This window comes from Lactuca sativa, chromosome 4, assembly GCF_002870075.4.
Source record: "Lactuca sativa cultivar Salinas chromosome 4, Lsat_Salinas_v11, whole genome shotgun sequence".
In the NCBI taxonomy this organism is placed as follows: Eukaryota; Viridiplantae; Streptophyta; class Magnoliopsida; order Asterales; family Asteraceae; genus Lactuca; species Lactuca sativa.
The window spans coordinates 31660294-31680114 of NC_056626.2; the positions used below are offsets into that span (position 1 = coordinate 31660294).

Consider the following 19821-nt stretch of genomic DNA (forward strand, 5'->3'; position numbering starts at 1 on the left):
CAAGTTTAAGTTCATCCAGTCTTCTACTAAACTCCAAAGATATCAAGACGCGATATACTCTTTCCAGTTCATAGCGACTAAGTCCTTCCAAGAGAAGTTGAAATAAATGTTCAGTGAGAGCAGAAGGAAGATCATCAGTGCATTGAAAGCACATTTGATTCTGACTGTCAAGATAAAATATCCCATGCTCCGGTTCTGGAATGAACATGTATTAGACTGGTTCAACACCCGTTGGCAATTTATTGTTGATGTACCTAGTACCATAAGGTAGAAGAAACTTGGTATTCTTGGACTGTCTGGGAGCGCATGTTCTTCCTGAGGATGATGATCTAGATGGACCAACTGATGGTACAAGGTTCAACTTCTTGTCTTTGCTGAGTAGCTGTTGAATTGCCAACTTCACTTCTTAAGCATGAATACCCTTGTGTTTGTCAATAAATTCTAGATTTTGCATCCACTCACTGTAGCCAAACTTGACTAACTCACAGACAAATACAACTTCAGTTTACTCATACTCATTTTTCTTCCTGACCAGATGAAGCTTTAGTGACTCGTTTCTTGGTTTGGTGCATCTTACTTTGATAATGGGATCAGGCTTTGATCTGCGAGTAAGAACGTCTCCAAACTTCTTCCTATCGATCCAACCATTTAGGTCTGAAACTATGTGTTGTTTCTCCACATTATTATTGAAGATTTTCTTAACCTGATTACCAGTGCTTTGAACATTAGCACTCTCATCAGCGGAAGCAAGAGCTTGAGCTAGTTTGGCAGACATACGTTCTTCTTTTCTTGCTTTTCTTTTGTCGAACAACAACATTATACTCTAACATGATTTCTGTAACTTCCTCAATAGGTAACCTCCATGTTTCTACTAATTCATTTAAATCAAATATGAGTTTGCTTTTCTTTTTCGGAGGAGGTGTTGAAGGATCACCACCACCAACAGCATAAGAGCTTCCAGCTTTAGTGTCATGAGCTCCCCCTAAGAAGGAAGCCTTCCTCTTTCGAGGATTGAACTGATCATTTTCAGAGCCAATGTCACTATTAGTTCCTTAAGGAACCTCTTCTTGAGGAATCTCCCCCTCAAAGTAAGAACCAGGGTAGACAACATTTAAGGGAACAACAAGAACAACAACTTATGGCGTGAAACCAAGATCAAGAAACCCTTCATAGTCATCGGTCTCTAATTGATCACCAATGTTTAGAATGGGTTGATCATCTGTTGTTGCATTAGCATCTAGAATTTCAACAACAATCTGCTTTTGAGGATCAACTTCAACTTCAACCCTTCCAGTCATCTTAGGCTGAGATGGAGTTGGTACAATCATCACCTGTATTTGCATTGGCTGAGGACCCCCTTGATCATTCTCCCCCTTTTTGACAATATCAGATTGGAGAGGAGAGTTAGGAGGTGGTAGAGGAGTTCTAGCAGGTGGATGAGATGGTGAAGGAGGTGGTGGAGGAAGATTTGTTGATTGAGGTGGAGGTGGAGGAGGATTATCACTTGAAGAGTTTGGTGGGGTGTCATCAACAACCATATCATCATCATCATCATCATCATCATCCTCCTCCTCCTCCTCATCATCATCATCCCCCAAATCCAAAATTCACTTCATTGTAGCCACTTCTCTTTCGACTTTACTCAACCTTTTACTCTTCTTGATTATCCTGATGAAAGGAAGCAGTCATGATAAGAGTTGGCATAGGAGGAACAGTCTTATCTTGAGGAGGAGGAGACGCTGACTTCTCTTGGATCAATGGTTCAATAGTTTCAACAAAAGGAGGGGTTGATCCACGTTGTGTAGCATCATCTGCACAACCTTGTTGAACCATAAAAGTCTTCATCTTCACCTCGCACAACGCAAAATCATTCGAACCATCGAACTTCTCCAAATAAATTTTTTAAGACGAAACAATGATTTACACAATAAAGTAAAATAATGTGATAAAACAAAACAATGATTTAACGTGGTTCAGTTGACGTGACATATGTCCACGAGCAGGAACCGAAAAACTCTTTCTGTTACTCGTCTATTACAAAAGTGATTATAATGAAATCCTAATTATAAATACTTATAACCGTAAACCCTAGCAACTATATGTCGAACCCATATACAAGTAAGACATTAACAAACGCTTTTGATAATATTTATTATAATAATATGTTTAGTGTAAACTAATTTTAATTCTCACGTTAAATGTTTGATTAGTTACACATAAATCAACATCTTTGTTTGATGTAAGGTGAAATAGTATTATGTCATGACAATGTCAATTTTTTTTTTCTTTTTCTTTCTTTTTAAGGCCGGAGGAGATGTGGACACTATTTTTGTATATTAGAGTGTGTTTGGAGATAGATAAAATACCTATTGAAAATCTTTATTGGGAAATTATAAAGAAGGTTCTTGTAAAGATTTGAAGTAGTTTGAATTCCCATTTCCATTAAGATGATTGGGTATGTACTTTTGGTTACACTAGGGTTCCTCTCAAGTGTCAGTCCCCTTTGTACCCTTTTTCTGATTCCTTTTCTGTGATTGCAGGTCCAATTGCTTGTGTTCATAAGTAATGACTATGGTACAACTGTTTAAGTACACGGTACAAGCAGTCAAAGGGCTCCAACTTATGATATGTACTACACTTTCATTTGCCGAGTGGAATCAAATTTTGTTAATAACAGAAACCAAATTGCTCCAACTTAACGAGGAAGATGTCTACAGTTTGAACTACCCATTTGTACTACATTTTCACAATATTTAAAGCTTTGGGTAATTCGTTGGATTCCTCATAGACATTGATTCGGTTAAGGTAAAAGAATATCCATAAATGCTGTTTAGTCAATAAGTCCTAAACGTAACCTTAGTTCGATTAGCAACAATTTGTGGTTAACGTTCTTTTCTAATCACAAACAGGAGATTTGCTATGATCACCATTTAAATATTTAAAAAAAAATATATTTATAGAAAAATAATCATGCATGTGCAAACAATGCTTTCATGATTCGCAATACATGAAAGAAATGACCCCACTAAATAATATATTTTTGTTTTTCTACATCGTATCACAAATCTTTGTCAATGGTCTCAAACTTCTCCTGCAGTGCACCTTTGGCGAAATTTTATGGCACTATTTTTAATACTAAATGATATAGAATCGTGTAATATAATACTTAACCAACTGCCGAATGTAATGAATTTCTATGTGTATTATTCAGTATCATGAAACCCTTAAATGCCGTGGAACATTAAACCAAGTCGCGATTAGTATTATTCCAAATGCCTTCAAGATATGTTTTTGATTATTTAACATGTTTGATCAAAATAGTTGTATATCTATGTAGCAGGAGGTGACTCTTTGCCTAATAAATCTATTAGGTCTGGGTTCTATGTTGTGTTGTGGTCCCTTTAGACCTTTAACTATGTTTAACTTATTTAACTTTTCTATCTATATCGTATTTTCATTTTATTGTAATTGCACACTTTTACTATTAATAATGAAATCCTAATAGTGTTTTGTATCAAAGATATATTCAATTCGTTGTTTATGATTGTTGGGGCGACTTGTACGTGAGGCTGTGACATTCCGCATATCGATTTTGACAATTTTGGGTAAGATTTTTTGATTTGTTGGTTTGGTTTGATTTGTTTGGATTGTTTGAGTTTTTTTTTATTTATTTTTTGAGGGTTTTGATTATTGCTGGTATTTGTTTGATTTTGCGTTTTTTGCTGTTTTTCACGTCGCGATTTTTGGGTTCTTCGCGCCGCGATTTGGGTGTCGCTGCCTCGAAAATAACATTTTTTACGTCGATATCTCGCCGTGATTTTTTTTTTTCAGAGTACAAATTTTGATAAAATTCTCTGCTTCTTGTTGTCAATATGGCTTCAAAAGACGCTTCTCTTCCGTCCATTAGTATCCAAATTTATGACACACATCATGCCTAGTGGAGTTATGTTATGAAGAACTTTTTACGAGGGAATAACATGTGGGGAATTGTGGCACGTACACGAATCAAACCAACAGGTGAGAAGGCTACAAATTATACAACTTTATTGGAATCATGAGAGACTGATAACTCCAAGATTAACAATTCTATAATTCAGTCTGTTAACATACAGTTGGCAAAGTATGACAGTGCAAAGGAAGTTTGGGATCACTTAGCTAGACTGTACACACAATCTAATTTTGCAAAACAATATCAAATAGAGCTTAATATTCGAGCCCTCCGATTGAATAGTATGAGTATTTAAGAGTTTTATGCTTATATGTCTGCTTTGTGGGATCAGTTGGCCCTTACTGAATCGGATGACCTGAAGGCCTTCCACCCTTACATTGCTAGAAGGGATAAGCATCGTTTGGTTGAATTTTTTGACAGCTTTATGTTCTGATTTTGAAGGACTATGTGGATCCATCTTGCATCGCACACCTTTACCCACTGTTGATTCGGTTGTTCATGAGCTGATTGTTGAGGAAACTCATATCAAGTCACATGCTGAACAAGGGTCTAAGTGTGCCAGTACTCTAACTGTCTTTTTTTTGTTCCTCAACGACATAAGAACTCTAATCCAAATCCCAGTGCCCTTTGCTATTGAGCAAGGGAAATCAACAACAACAACAAAATCGGTCTTCTGGACAGTTTTTGCCTCACCCTTATTTTCCATCTTGCCGTTTACCATAGTTCACTATTGTCATTACACCTTTAGTAGAGGCTGAAACAACAATTACACCACCATCAACTTTAGATCCTTAGGTTGTTGAAAAGTTCAGACAATTCCTTACCTCCAATCCTACTACCATGGCATTATCCACATCTCACTCAAGTCTATCACCATCTAGTACTTCAGGTATTCCTTCATACTTGTGGATATTGGATTCGTGTGCATCTCATCATATGTCACCATATTTACCATCCTTTATTTTTTTATTTTTTATTTTGCCTATTTTTGTTATGCCTACTAGTGCTACACCTATTCTCCTAGAAGGTGTTGGTTCTGTTGTTAGAGGGTGATTGGGACCGGTCGTAGACTTGAGGATTTTTATGTTTTAGAGCATCTATAAGTGTCTAATGTTGTTGCCTCCAATATCGATTTTTTATATTTTTGTTTAATTAAATTGTCTTAAGATTTTATCTTTGGCATTCTCGTTTAGGTTATGTGTTTGCATATCGTTTATAGTTTTTAACTTCTACTAGTGTTAGGTCTTTTGAATAGTCATGGTATTTCTAATTGTTGTGGTTGTAAAATGGCAAAAAAAAATTGCACCAGGGGGACATACTCCGTGCAAAATATCTCCAAGAACTGTCCCCAAGTAACAACAACCCTCTGCTTAGGAGTATAAGAACTAATCACTAGGTTCCACCAGTCCTTCATGCCCATACGAAGAAGGTTCAGGGTCGCACTGGCCTTCCAGTCCTCCAGATAGGAACAAGGGAATAAACAACCCTCCATATCAAAAATCCACCTCATAGCCATGATCGAGTCCTTAACCCCGTCGAACCCCGGGGGCTTCGTATTACTGAAGCCTAATACTAGAATGACCCTCTCCCCTGAACCCCCATAGTAGAAATAGTTGCGGTAGCTGTAGCAGCAACAACCTAAGTCACAATGGTGTATCGCTCGTCAAAAAGCTCAATCATCCTGGTCTTGATATACCTAAATAACTTCAGGATCACCTCTCTGACAGCCATGGTCACGTAAGTGGTGTTCATCTCCCTAATGTCATTATCCGTCAAACATGGCCTCTCTGGGTCGCCAACTCCTGATCCAGAACCTCTCGTGTACACCATACTTAAAATGAACCAAACAGGCATTAGAAATTCCATAATTCATACTATTACAATAACTACATAGAGACTAGACCCTCGAGGTTCATGACTTCCTTGCTACACATACAGGTCCTATACTTCCAGTAACACGAGCCCATACTACCTTCCAAACCTACCCGTATTCATATCAAGGAGTCTTCATGGACCATCCGATCGCAAGAACCAACATCTATGATACACATACATCATATACATCCTCTCAAGTGTGGCTAAACCTTTTCACGTTGGCCTACTATAAACTGTACTCACTCATGGAACTTCCACCAACCTTGTCGTCTGTCACACCCCCGAACCATACGGCGGAAACGTCCGGGGGCTGTCGTAACTCAATTGTATACCATGACATTGAATATATATGAAACATAACAACATTCGTCACCATTCATCAATACAGTACAACCAGTAGTGTTTACATGAAATACATTGGTTAAACATTACATTCCCAAAAATTAATTTGTTCAATTCATACAAAACTAAACTGCAACCGTCACTGATTATGATTTCCCTTGATTCACTGGTTCCCTGAGAATACAAGTATTTTGAAAAATGTCAACATATGAAATGTTGGTGAGTTCATAAGTAATGTTTGAAATCCAATGTTTGTATTGTTTGAAAACCACTAGAAAATCCGATATTTTCTGAAATGAAAAACTTTCGAAAATGTTTGTGGAGATCCATAGGTATGCCTGTTTGTTTCTATACTTGTGAAAATTGTTTATTAAAAATTATATGCGTTTCGAATCCGATATGTTTGAAAAACCTAGGAAAACCTGATGTTTTCCTAATCCTTTGAAAAACCGTTAAGTTGCGTTGAAACCATTACAAGGATAGGAGTGTCATTCCCAGGCGACGTTGGATTATTTTTGAGCATGATTATTTACTACGAACCCGCATTACACAAACGCCCAGTTCATAGCCATACTAACGATCCCGAAGGCGTCGTTCGTACAAATCACGTTATCCAGCCGCCCTGACTATGTGTCGTCCCACATCCGAAGAGTAAGAGGACACGAAGGCCTCGATGACTCTATTAATCGGTTGGGGATAATATGCGTGCGAGGGGTCCCGGACCCGCCTCGTAAAATATGCAGACTTTTCTAGCAATACCAAGGACCCTTGGGGACCAGTGGTATACAAGCCATTGAAAGTCCCTCTACGTTGTGCCGAGTCGGTGAAACTCAACACTTCGTAGAAAATATGCGTCTTCGGGCCTTAAGATCAGGTCATCGGGCTAGCTAGGCCCAACAAGCAAGATTTTACACTTTTGGGGCCCGAAGATGGTGTGTAGACGTCTGTGCACACTCGTATGTAAGCTAAGTTCCCAAACGTTATTTATATGAACCGTAGTGTCGTAGAGTTAGTAGTTGTAGATTTCTATTGGCTCGAGACCGAGCCAATTCGTTTAACAACGACTTTTGGTATTGTAATGTGTTGTATTTCGTCGATAGTTGCGATGCTATTATTTAATCAAATTGTGTATATTGAATTAGCCTTGAAATATTTCTGTTTTCAGCCCCTCATTATTTGTAAAATTTACATTTTCACCCCTTTTATTTAATATTTCCCGGTTTGGTCCTTAAATTAATTTTCTTGACATTTTAACACCAAAAATTATTGAAATTAATATTTTTCAGCATATTTTTCATAGAAAACAGTTTAAGTCCCTGAAAATGCAGTTTTCTCGGTTTTAACCCCTTCTTTTCGCAACTTTGACAATTTTGGCCCAAATTGGAAATTTTTTGCAACTTTGGTCCTTTTTAAATTTAAAAAGCATTTTAAACCTTTGAAAAGGATTTGGAACACTTATAGTCCACTGTTTTACAGAAAATCACAGTTTTGGCCCTCCAAAACAGAAAAATTCGCATAATGGGCCTCATTGGGCCAAAAATGTCATTTTTAGCCCATTAAGCTTGGAATTTATGTTTTTAATCCCCTAAATGAGTATATTTCCAGAAATTGATTTATGGAAACTGTTTTGGCACACTTCATCCAGCAGAATTTGTGGTATGCCAATTTAGACCCTTAATTTTGTATTTTTCACATTTTAGGCCCAAAATTTGTGTTTTTAATCCAAAGAAAATTGTTACTAAACCACTTAGCCATTTTTCTTGAAACACTTTGTATGTAGAAGTATATTTGAAGCTAAAATCATTTCACACAAGATATATCTCGGTTTTGAGGGGTTTTATGGCTAGATCCAACATTATAACACACAAAAGCATACATATAAGCATGGAAATCATACAAGGCATACAAAACACATATAGATCTACACTTTCACTTGTATTCCCCCCCCCCCCCCACAAAACTCATAAAAACAGAAAATAGGGGGTATGAAGCTCACCTTGGGTGTTGATTCGGTTTTTGAAGAAAGATTGTAAGAAATGAAGTGATTTTTGGCCTTTGCACTCCTTGATGAACTTTTCGAGTTTATGGGGTTTCTAGAGTGCAAGATCATGATTTTTGCATGGATTAGGAAGAGATTTTTGATAAATAAGGAATACAAGTCATAGATCCAAGCAAAACCTTACCTTAGATGATGATTTTGTGGAAGAACTTCCTTGAATGCTTCCTAATTTTCGAGATTTTGGATGGAGAAGAGGAAGAAGTCTTGAGTGAATTTTAGAGAGAGTTTGTGAGTGTTTTGTGTGTGTGTGGTGTTGCTCTTGGCCGAGAATGAGAGAGGAGAGAAGAAGAGATGTGATCTTGAAGTGATTTGCATGGAAGAATGGGAAATAATGCATGGAAGTCCTATGGGTAATAGTGAGGTGGCAAGCAAATAGTCAACTCTTTCTTGGATTTGGGCCTTGGGCCGAGATTTTGGAAGGGAAAAGAAAAATTTGGGGCTTAAATGCTTAAGCCCAATTCTCATGGTTAAGTTGAGTGATTTTTGGTCCAAATAAATATAAAGGTGATTTTTATAACTTGTTAGGGTCAAATTAGGTCAATTATGGATCAAAGCTTTCAATTTATTTCATTCTAGGCCCAATATGGCCCATAATATTGAAATAAATTAGTGTGGGTCCAAATAGAGCCCAATTAGGGTTCTAAGCCCATGATAGTCTAATTGGAAGCTTATTGGTCCATTTGGATCCAATAAGGAAGTTCTAGTCCAAAATAGACTTAACAAGAACTTCTAGGGTTTTCCAATTGTTTGATGACTACTTGTAGTACTTGTATGATGTATTTGATTGAAGTTTTTGATTCACATTAACTTGAATGTATAGATTACATGGCTCAAAATTTTCAGTTGTGACATCATCCCCCCGTTAGAGGGAATTTCGTCCCGAAATTCTGTTTGAAAGCTAGATTTGAGAATGCTAGAATAGGTGAGGGTACTTCTGCTTCATTTGATCTTCGCGTTCCCATGTGAATTCTTGCCCACGCTTTGCGTTCCACCGTACCTTCACGATCGGGATGCGGCTCTGCTTAGTACGCTTCACCTCCCTGTCCATGATTTCGATTGGTTCTTCGACGAACAGGAGATTCTCATTGATTTCGATTTCGTCAAGAGGAATGACAAGGGTTTCATATGATAGGCACTTTTTCATATTAGAGACATGAAACACGGGGTGTACACCGTTTAGTTCCGCGGGTAGTTGTAGTCTGTAGGCTACCGGACCTATTCGGGCGACGATTTCGAAAGGTCCAATGTATCGCGGGTTCAGCTTTCCCCGTTTTCCGAAACGTATAACCCCTTTCCAGGGTGAGACTTTCAACAATACTCGATCACCGACCTGGAATTCTAAGGGCTTTCGTCGTTTGTCGGCGTAGCTCTTTTGTCTGTCACGCGACGCTTGCAATCGAGCTCTGATCTGAACGATCTTCTCTGTGGTTTCGCGAATAATCTCCGGTCCTGTTAGTGCCCTGTCCGACGTATGCGTTCTTGCTAGCTGGGTGTCACCTACTTCAGCCTAACATAACGGTGATCTACATTTACGCCCGTACAGTGCTTCGAAAGGGGTCACCTTGATGCTCGAATGATAACTATTGTTATATGAGAATTCGATCAATGGTAGGTGGGTATCCCAAGACTTTCCGAAGTCTATTACACATGCACGAAGCATGTCTTCAAGCGTCTGAATGGTTCGTTCGCTTTGACTGTCCGTTTGTGGGTGATACGCGGTGCTCATATCGAGATGAGTTCCCATTGCCTTGTGGAGTGATTGCCAAAACCGCGACGTGAACCTACTGTCCCTATCCGAGATGATTGATTTTGGCACTCCATGGAGTCTTACGATCTCTCGTAGGTACAACCGCGTCAGTCTCTCCATCTTGTAGGACTCTTTGATTGGTAGGAAATGGGCAGATTTCGTCAGTCGGTCGATTATTACCTATATGGTGTCCAGTCCGTCCGACGTCTTGGGCAGCTTGGTCACGAAGTCCATAGAAATCCCCTCCCATTTCCACTCAGGGATTGCCGGTTGCTGTAACAATCCGGAAGGTTTCTGGTACTCCACTTTTACTTTGGCGCACGTAAGGCACTTACCAACATAAGTCGCGATTTCCGCCTTCATGTTAGGCCACCAATAGTGTTGCTTGATGTCCAAATACATCTTGTCCGAACCGGGATGAATGGAGTATCGTGTCTTGTGGGCTTCCTTCATAACGGTCTCCCTAAATCCTCCGATTTTTGGGACCCAAATACGGTTCATGAAGTAGTATACCCCATTCTCTTTGACTTCCAGGTTCTTCTCCATTCCGCGTAATGCCTCGCTAGTTCTATTTTCCGCTTTCATAGCCTCTGCCTGAACTGATGCAATTTGAGTGGCCAGATGAGACTGAATGGTTATCGAGTGCGTCTTCGTACGGCGATTAGAGTACTCCTTCCGACTTAAGGCATCGGCTACTACGTTGGCCTTACCTGGATGGTACTTGATCTCGCATTCGTAGTCGTTTAACAATTCCATCCATCTTCGTTGTCTCATGTTCAGCTCCTTCTGATTCAAGATGTGCTGGAGGCTCTTATGGTCCGTGAAGATGGTGCACTTTGTGCCGTACAGGTAGTGCCTCCAAATTTTCAGAGCGAAGACCACGGCTCCCAGTTCTAGGTCATGGGTCGTGTAATTTACTTCGTGCGTCTTTAGTTGGCGGGACGCATATGCTAGCACTCTTCCACGTTGCATGAGAACGCAACCTAGGCCTTGATTCGACGCGTCACAGTAGACTACAAAATCTTCCGTTCCTTCGGGTAGAGATAGCACAGGAGCGCTACAGAGGGCTTGCTTCAAGGTTCGAAACGCAATCTCTTGTCGGTCTGTCCACTTGAATGGCACGCTCTTTTGCGTAAGCAAGGTAAGCGGCTTGGCGATCTTAGAGAAGTTTTGGATGAATCTCCTATAGTAACCTGCTAGGCCTAAGAACTGACGAATTTCTGTGGGCGTAGTCGGAGTTGCCCATCCTTCCACGGCTTTGACCTTAGAGGGATCCACATGAATTCCATCTTGGCTAACTACGTGACCTAGAAAATTCACGCTCCGTAGCCAAAACTCACACTTAGAGAGTTTGGCGTAAAGCTTTTCCGATCGCAGCGTCTCTAGGACTTGTCGGAGATGTTGGCCATGCTCCTCTTTGCTTCGAGAATAGACGAGGATGTCATCGATAAACACAATGACGAATTTGTCCACGAACGGTCGACAGATTCGATTCATTAGGTCCATAAATGCGGCAGGTGCATTTGTTAGACCGAAGGGCATTACGACGAATTCATAATGTCCATAGCGGGTTCGGAAAGCGGTTTTAGGAATATCTTCTTCTCGGACTTTGAGTTGATGGTATCCGGACCGTAAATCTATTTTAGAAAAATAACTAGCTCCTTGGAGCTGGTCGAATAGATCATCGATTCGTGGGAGTGGGTAGCGGTTTTTGACAGTGAGTTTGTTTAACTCTCTGTAATCGATGCACATTCTGAAAGATCCGTCCTTCTTTTTGACAAAGAGCACTGGAGCTCCCCATGGCGAGTAGCTAGGTCGGATAAATCCCTTGTCCAGAAGCTCACTGAGTTGGCTGGACAATTCCTGCATTTCAGCAGGTGCCAACCGGTATGGTGATTTAGCGAGAGGAGTTGCTCCTGGAACAAGGTCGATTCGGAACTCAACCTGTCTCTCTGGGGGTACTCCTGGAAGATCTTCGGGAAACACGTCCGGAAATTCACACGCCACTGGAATGTCTTGGATGTTAGTTTCTTCTTTGGTCTTGTCCACTATGTGAGCCAAGAACGCCAAATTGTTCTTTCGCAAGTGTTTTTGTGCTTGGATGCACGAGATGAGACGAAGATTCGTACTGGGTTTATCTCCGTAAATTACTAGGGTTTCGTGATTTGGGAGACGAAGGCGAATGGCCTTCTCATGGCACATAATCTCAGCATGGTGGGGGCTTAACCAATCCATGCCGATAGTCACATCGAAACTCCTAATTGATACTGGCATCAGATCTATTCGTAAGACGTGTTGGTTGAGGGTTAGGGTACATCCGATGTAGATCTCCCTAGTGGATTCGATTTTCCCATTGGCCATTTCCACCGTATAGGTTTCATTTAGCTTATGGGGTTGTTGTTTTAATAAATGTTTAAACTTCTCGCTTACGAAACTTCGCTCCGCTCCGGTATCAAATAAGATGCATGCATAAGTGTGGTTTAGGAGGAACGTACCGGTCACAACTGCGGGGTCTTGAACTGCATCACTCTGACCCATAGTCAGCATTCTTCCTGCTCCTCTGTTTCCTGAGTTGTTGTTGTTGTTGTTAGGGCAATCTCGACGGAAATGCCCCGTCCTTCCACACCCAAAACAGGTGTGGCTAGGCCCTGCGTTGTTGCCGCCGGTATTGGTGTTGATGTTATTGCGGGGGTTGTTGTTGTTCTGGTTGTTTCCCTGACTCTGGTTCTGAGAAGGATAAGTCCTGCAGAACCTTGCAGTGTGTCCCCTTCGGTTGCAACTGGTGCAATGGAACTCCTTGCATTCTCCATGGTGATGGAACCCGCACTTATTGCACTTGGGAGAATTACCGGAATAGGGTCTTGAAGCATTTGAAGCAGCTGAGGCTGGAGCATGTGATGTGACTGGAACCGGCGCAGTGACAGCGTGAACTGCCACCGTTTGCTGCTTTTTAGAGGTCTCGGGGCCCTGACGCCCCTTCCTCTTGTTGTTCCATCCTTTCTTACCATCACTCTCCTTCTTCTTCTCAGTCTCTACCGGTTTCTCGCCCTTTTTGTGGTTATGATCATATAGCCTCTTTGCATTACTCTTCGCACTGTCAAAAGTTTCAGGGTTCGCAGCTATCACATTGCCTTGAATGGGGGATGTCAGTCCCCAGATGAATCGTTCGATCTTCTTTCCCTCTGATGTGATCATACCCGGGCACAACAGAGATAGTTCACTGAATCTCGATATGTAAGCATCGATATTCCCATTCTGCACCGTGAGATTCCATAGTTCCTGCTCCATCTTCTGTATTTCACCTCGGGGGCAGTACTCAGCCGTCAACATCTCTTTCATTTCTGCCCAGGGAATAGAGTTGGCGACAGGGAGTGTCATAGCTTCTACGTGACCATTCCACCAAGTGAGTGCTTGGTCCACGAAAGTGCAGGCCGCGAACTTCACCTTCATCTGCTCGGGGCACTCGCATATCTCGAATACCGACTCTACCTTCTCGATCCATCGCTTTAGAGCGATCACTCCTCCAGTGCCGTTGAAAGTTCGGGGTTTAGCGTTCGCAAAATCCTTGTAGGTGCATGTTTTAGTGAGTCCTTGGTTCGTCCCGTTGTTCGAACTTCCGGATCCTTGCCCGTTACCTCCTCCGTTGTTCCCTCGGTGAAGTTGTGCCATAGCTGCTGTGACCGCAGCATACACGGCTGCCTGGAAAGCAGTGGAGTCAACTTCGGGCGGGGTTGGTTCGGGATTTCCGCGAGTAGCTGGGCGAGGCATCTTTCTGTCATGAAACGGAAAGATGTTGAGTGTACGTGGTTTCTGTGAGGTTGTGATCCTACTAACTAGGTGTATGATGCGAACCTAAACATTACTACCATCAAGCATATAATCATAACGTCTCAACCCTTAACAACTGAGAATATCATAGCAAAACACCCAAAAGTTTATTAATATTATCCGTGTTTAGTACAAGAAAATTTGCTCGTAAGAGCATACATAAGTAACACTAATCCGACAGCATAACGGCTCCATGAGTAGTGTAGTCACTTAAACATAGAGCCGGAGTACATAACATAGTTCCTAATATCCTACTATGATAAGTCTATCCCTAACCGCGATGAGCTGCGTCAGGAGGTGGTGCCGGGGTCATATGCCGAAATGTTGTGCCAGTAGCTGCGCCATCTCTGCCATGTCTCCTATAACCTCATCCCTCTCATGCTCTGCTTGCACTGCCCGAGCCTCCATAGCATACAGCTGTTGTCGCAGTGCGGCGATCTCAGCTTCGAGGGAACGGTTCTCTCTTGGGGGGTTCACTGGTGGAGCAGGGTGATCTGGTTGTGCCTCGTCCTCGCATGGCGGGATGGGGTCCTGGTCCCCAGCCTGACCTTCCTCCTCGTCACTGTCGATTCCTCCAAACTCGTAGTCAGTGTCTACGTATTCGTCGGGTCCGAAATCGTGTGCTTCACCTGGATTCTCTCCTGGCTCATCCACAAGCATCCCGTGAGCTACTAAGGCCTGATGAAACTGGATACCCTGCTGTTCCTCCTCAGGCTCCTCCTCCTCCTCTAGCCACCCGTTGTTTCCCTGATTAGGGAAGTAGGGGTCTCCAGGGTGATGAAAACCAGCCATGCTGTCTGCGCGAGTACGTGAATATGCTAACATTATTCCTAGGGTACTATGACTATTATACAGACTAAGCAAACATTCTCTTTTTGGGTGATAAAGGGTATAGTTTTAGGTTCCCTGGCTATCCCGATCTCATCAAGACGTGTGTTAGTTTTACCTTGGAGAGAATGTAGTTGATCAGGCTACATTCACTCCTTGGTATCACTAAGAACAGTCCCGAATTAACCGAGATACCAGTGTTATTGTTGTTTGATTCGGCGTTAGGTCCTTATTCCTAATGCAAGCAAGTGTGTTTTATTTACTTGTTTTGTTCAGAGTTATGTTAGTCCCTCTTTTTGGTTTATAGTTGCATATCAATGTATGGCTCGACATGCTTCTGTTAGGCAGCTTAGGTGAGTTTTCTCACTATACTTTATACTGCAGGATGTATCCTTGTGTGTAGGATGTTGGTATGCTGTAGTGGTCTATTTGATTAGTAGATAAGTTATGATTACCTATATTTCTTGTTATTGTTTGTTTGTTTGTTTGTTTGTTTATGTGCATATGTCGACATAGTATGGTTGGGTTGAGGCGATACTTCTTTATGTTGTAGGCCAACATACCCGAGAATGGTCTAACTACATGTTGTAGGCTTAGGAGCGGTCCAACTATATGTAGTAGGCTCATGAGGCGATCCAACCCTTGATGTAGGTCTGGCGTGCATGCATTGTATGTGTATTGTTGTGTGGGGTATTTTGGGGGAACTCACTAAGATTCGGGTTGCAGTTGTGAATTTAAATGTTTTCAGGTACTTTAGATGATTGGGGCAAGACGAATGCATGACTGTACACATCCTCCTGCTGATAGATGATATTGATACTATGATTTTATGGTTTTGTCTTGGAAACAATGTTTGATTATTCTATATGGATTTTATAAAAATGCCTTTTTAAAATGAAAAAAATTACTATGGTTTTTAGGATGTTACAATGTGATTATAAGTCTTTCATTGAGCGAATCTATAAAGCCCACTTTGTGAGAACTCCTTAGAGTGTGTTGAATGAGAATAGTTTAGACAATGATATTGATTCGTACAATATATGGTTTGGACTATATCCTTATTGGTTAGAAATATAGTTTTTTTTTGAACAATTGAATATTATTAAATATCAAAAGGTAGAAAGTGAAGTTGATGTGTGATTTCATGATGTGATCTTTAAGTGAGAGTTAACTTAATCCTCTAAAATTGTTCATGTCACCAGTTAGGAGAGCGAGGTTTCATTTTCCTCCTTAAAGATACTTAAGCCTCTAACACTCAATAGACCCTTAATGACAAAAATTCTAGTACCCGGAGTTCGGGATAAAAAAGGTTAATGATTCAGAATATTTCTACATTTGTTTCTCATTACAATATCAAACTCCAACACCTATTCGTGTTTGTTTCATTATTTTGAGCGTTTTCATAATATTAATTTCGTTCGTCATTTCCAAACATGTAAGGAGAGATTGTTAGAACAAGAAAATGCTCTACAATGATGAGATGATAATACGCTTGAAATATTCATTTTATATTTAATCGTATATTCTATCCACTAATATATATAGTGTGTTAGAGCTATGTCTTATGTGTATGCACTAATAATGTAGACATAGAGAGAAAATGTGACTGTAATTTCTATATTTACCGTATTTATGATATTAACATTGTTCACCAAATATTATCTTGACTGTTCATTATGGTTCTTATTTCCACATTGTTGATCGTTCATGGGATTTAACAAGAAGAATATCATCAATGCCCCAAGCATATCTTTTGTTGTTCTTGAGTTAATAACTCTTAGGTTAACGTGAGACAATAAGCAATAAGCACATTTTTTTTTCCTATCCAAACACCCACTAAAATCAACAAAAGATTTCTTTTAATATAAAAGTTAGATAAGTGTACTCTAGGCTTTCAAATGGGCCACTCAACAATTTACTAAAACCACAAATCAAAACAAAAAAATGGATTGAAAGTTGAAACTGCATTCATTTTACCAACCCATATGAACCAATTCTGTAATTATATTTCAATAGAGAAATATTTGGATACAACTTGTAAGAGTTTAACAATCATTTATCGGTTTTGTTTTTTATTTGCATGCATACATATACTTCCAACACATAACAACATAACATGCATTGATCATTTGATTGGTCCCCTCCTGTCTCAGAAGCCATTTTCATCAACCTTTAATATCTTTCAAGCCCCCAAACACTCACATCACCATCTTTCTTTCTTCATAAATCATAATCCAAATCAATGGAACCTCATAATTACTCTCTTTTTCCCTGGGTTATAATAGAGCATCACAAGTCACAACGCATCCAAAAAGGTCCCAATCCTCCTCTCTTTAAAGCCAAACACACCCACCCTATATAGACACCTACATTTCTCTCACAATCCATACATTTATGGATCATCGATAACTGTGCGTTATTAGCTTTTTAGCTGTTCGATTTGTGTACAATTGCTTCTGCAACTCTACGATTAACCCGTCTCTTACTTTCTACCTTAGCATTGCTATAAAACATCATGGAAATGAGCGCTCTCTGTTACATGCTTCTTTATGTGTTCTTCGCTACTTTTTCCCAATTTGCTTGATATTAATTCCTATTTTGGACTTTTACTCGTTGAAAACTAACTGGGTTTCTTTACATATATACGAATTAGAGGTAAATCTCATCTGGGTTTTCCTGATTTTCGTTCTCAATTCACCTTTCATTATATCATCATCATCATCCTCACATGCCTCTGTCCCTTGTAACTTTCAAGTCGACATCAATTTGAGATTTAAAAATGGGTTCCTGAAAAACACTCCCAAGTTGTTCACATTCAACATCTTTTCTGTGAGAGTAAAGCAGAAAAAAGCGTGATGGATTTGAGATTTAGAAACGATGGGTTTCTTTTTGTTCTCATGTTAACGATTCTTGGTTTGAATGGAATGTGCATTGATGAAGATGTTGTAGGAGCTCCAATGGCGAAAACAGAGCAAGAAGCTCTGTACATTGCTGTTCAAGGATTTGTAGGAAAATGGTGGAATGGCTCAGATCTTTATCCTGATCCTTGTGGTTGGACTCCAATTCAGGTACACTTTTTCTTCCTTTTGCAGTTCCATTATCATGTTAATTTGTCATATTGAATCCACTGTTATGTGTTACAAAATAAGGTAATAATTTTCTCAGTAGTCAAAATCATAAATAAGAACACAAAGAAGTTGACAAAAGTTGGAAAAAAAAAACAGTCAAAATCCAAAGTTTTCCTTAATAAATTGGGGTTACAAACTTACAATCATACTATATTTGAATATGATAATCTCAGTATGAGTCAGTAACGTTCGAAATTGCATGAACTCAAAAAAATCAAGTTCTCAAAACTTTCGTTATGATTTTGATGATAAAATAATGGTGTGTTAATTTCTACAGGGTGTTTCATGTGATGTTATCGATGGATTATGGTATGTAACAGACATAAGCATTGGTCAAGTTCATGATAACTCTCTTCCATGTGCTCAAAATCCTGAATTTAAACCCCATTTGTTTCAACTACAACACTTGAAATCACTATCGTTCTTCAACTGTATCATATCATCTCCTCAAGGCCCGATTACGTTTCAGAAAGCTAAATGGGATGCGCTTTCAAACACCTTAGAATCCATGGAGTTCCGAGGGAATCCTGGTTTGAGAGGCGAAATCCCAACCACCTTCGGCAACCTCAAGAAACTCCAATCACTTGTACTGATCGGAAACGGATTATCCGGCGATTTACCGGAGAGCATTGGTGAGTTGACTCAGTTGAAGAGGTTGGTTTTGTCTGGTAATTCGTTTTCAGGGAAAATCCCAGATGTGTATGGAAATTTGAGTGAATTATTGATCATGGATTTAAGCAGAAACTCATTGTCTGGGAGTTTACCTTTGACTTTTGGTGGGTTGACTTCGATCTTGAAGTTTGACTTTAGTAAGAACAAATTAGAAGGCGAAATCCCATATCAAATCAGTAATCTCAAGAACTTAACTCTTTTCGATCTTAGCAACAACAACATCTCCGGGGAACTGAATTTCGCAAATCAAGAAATGAGTTCATTACAGGAGTTGATTTTAGCAAGCAACTCCATAACCGGAGATCTTAAGAACGTCAACTGGAAAAACCTTCAAGAGCTCATGGTTTTGGATCTGTCGGACATGAAGCTAACCGGCGGGATCCCGGAGTCGTTTTCAAACATGAAAAACCTAAGATTTCTCGGTTTAAACGACAACAATCTCTCGGGAAATCTCTCACCGAAACTAGCGGAGTTGAAGAATCTAACTGCACTTTACGTGAACGGAAACAACCTCGACGGAGACCTGAAATTTCCCGTGGAGTTCTACCGGAAAATGGGTCGGCGATTTGGGGCGTGGAATAACTCAAAACTGTGTTTTCCGGTGGGTAGGATGGCCGCCGGAGTTCGTCCGTTTGGTGTAAAGGTATGCCAGTGACAGTGATAATCATTAACTGATTAACAAAAACAATACTCGATGACTCCATGTAACACGTGTGTAATGAAAAACTAAAAGGATTTTCGTGTTTTTGATTCGATTACATTTTATTTTGAGTCGTTGGGATTGTTTGTGTGAATGGTGTAATAAATGCGATGAAAAAGGGGTTTGAGGGACTGAAAGCTGCATGTTCATGCATGTGGCTATGGAATATGGCTGACGCTGGTCTGGTCCTGGTCCTTAGTCCTTGCCATGGACCATTCATTCGGTTAGGTTTGCAGACAATGACGGTACATACGCTGTGGACCTTGTGGGTGGGTGGGGGACTTAGGGCTATTGGCTATATGAGTATATGAGTATATGGCCATTTGACATTTCTTTTGATGAGAAAATATGAAATGGCTTGGGCTTTTTTAAACTATTTTATATTTAAGAAAGTTATAACTAGTATTATGATAATAAATCGGGTTATAAAAAACAATGACAATGAAGTGGTTAATAAATAATTGCTAATCATCATTTTATGAAAAACCCAATTTATTAACATCACATTAAAAAATTTATGACAAGAAAAAAGAATTTCAAGAGTGAGGTGGTGTTTGTTTTTGAAAAATGTTTCCGGTCTTTTTTTATGTCTGCGGAATAAATATTGACCAGAAAGTTTTTATATGTTTTTAGTCTTTATAAAATAAAATTGTTTTTTTCAAGTCTTCATAAAAAAATGTTGGTGTTGGTGTT

The 19821-nt window shown here is 39.9% G+C and overlaps 2 protein-coding genes across 2 annotated transcripts; one reads left to right on the forward strand and one right to left on the reverse strand.

Annotated features, from left to right (window-relative positions):
* Nucleotides 1–1136: 1136 nt before the first annotated feature.
* On the reverse strand, nt 1137–1538 carry LOC111896450 (sulfated surface glycoprotein 185-like). The gene has a single exon (XM_023892440.1). It carries the CDS (start codon nt 1536–1538, stop codon nt 1137–1139), a length of 402 nt encoding a protein of 133 aa, XP_023748208.1.
* Nucleotides 1539–16823: 15285 nt separating this feature from the next.
* On the forward strand, nt 16824–19222 carry LOC111896490 (piriformospora indica-insensitive protein 2). Its single transcript, XM_023892479.3, has 2 exons — nt 16824–17696; nt 18034–19222. Exons 1-2 carry the CDS (start codon nt 17484–17486, stop codon nt 19081–19083), a joined length of 1263 nt encoding a protein of 420 aa, XP_023748247.1. The 5' UTR covers nt 16824–17483; the 3' UTR covers nt 19084–19222.
* The last annotated feature ends 599 nt before the right edge of the window (nt 19223–19821 follow it).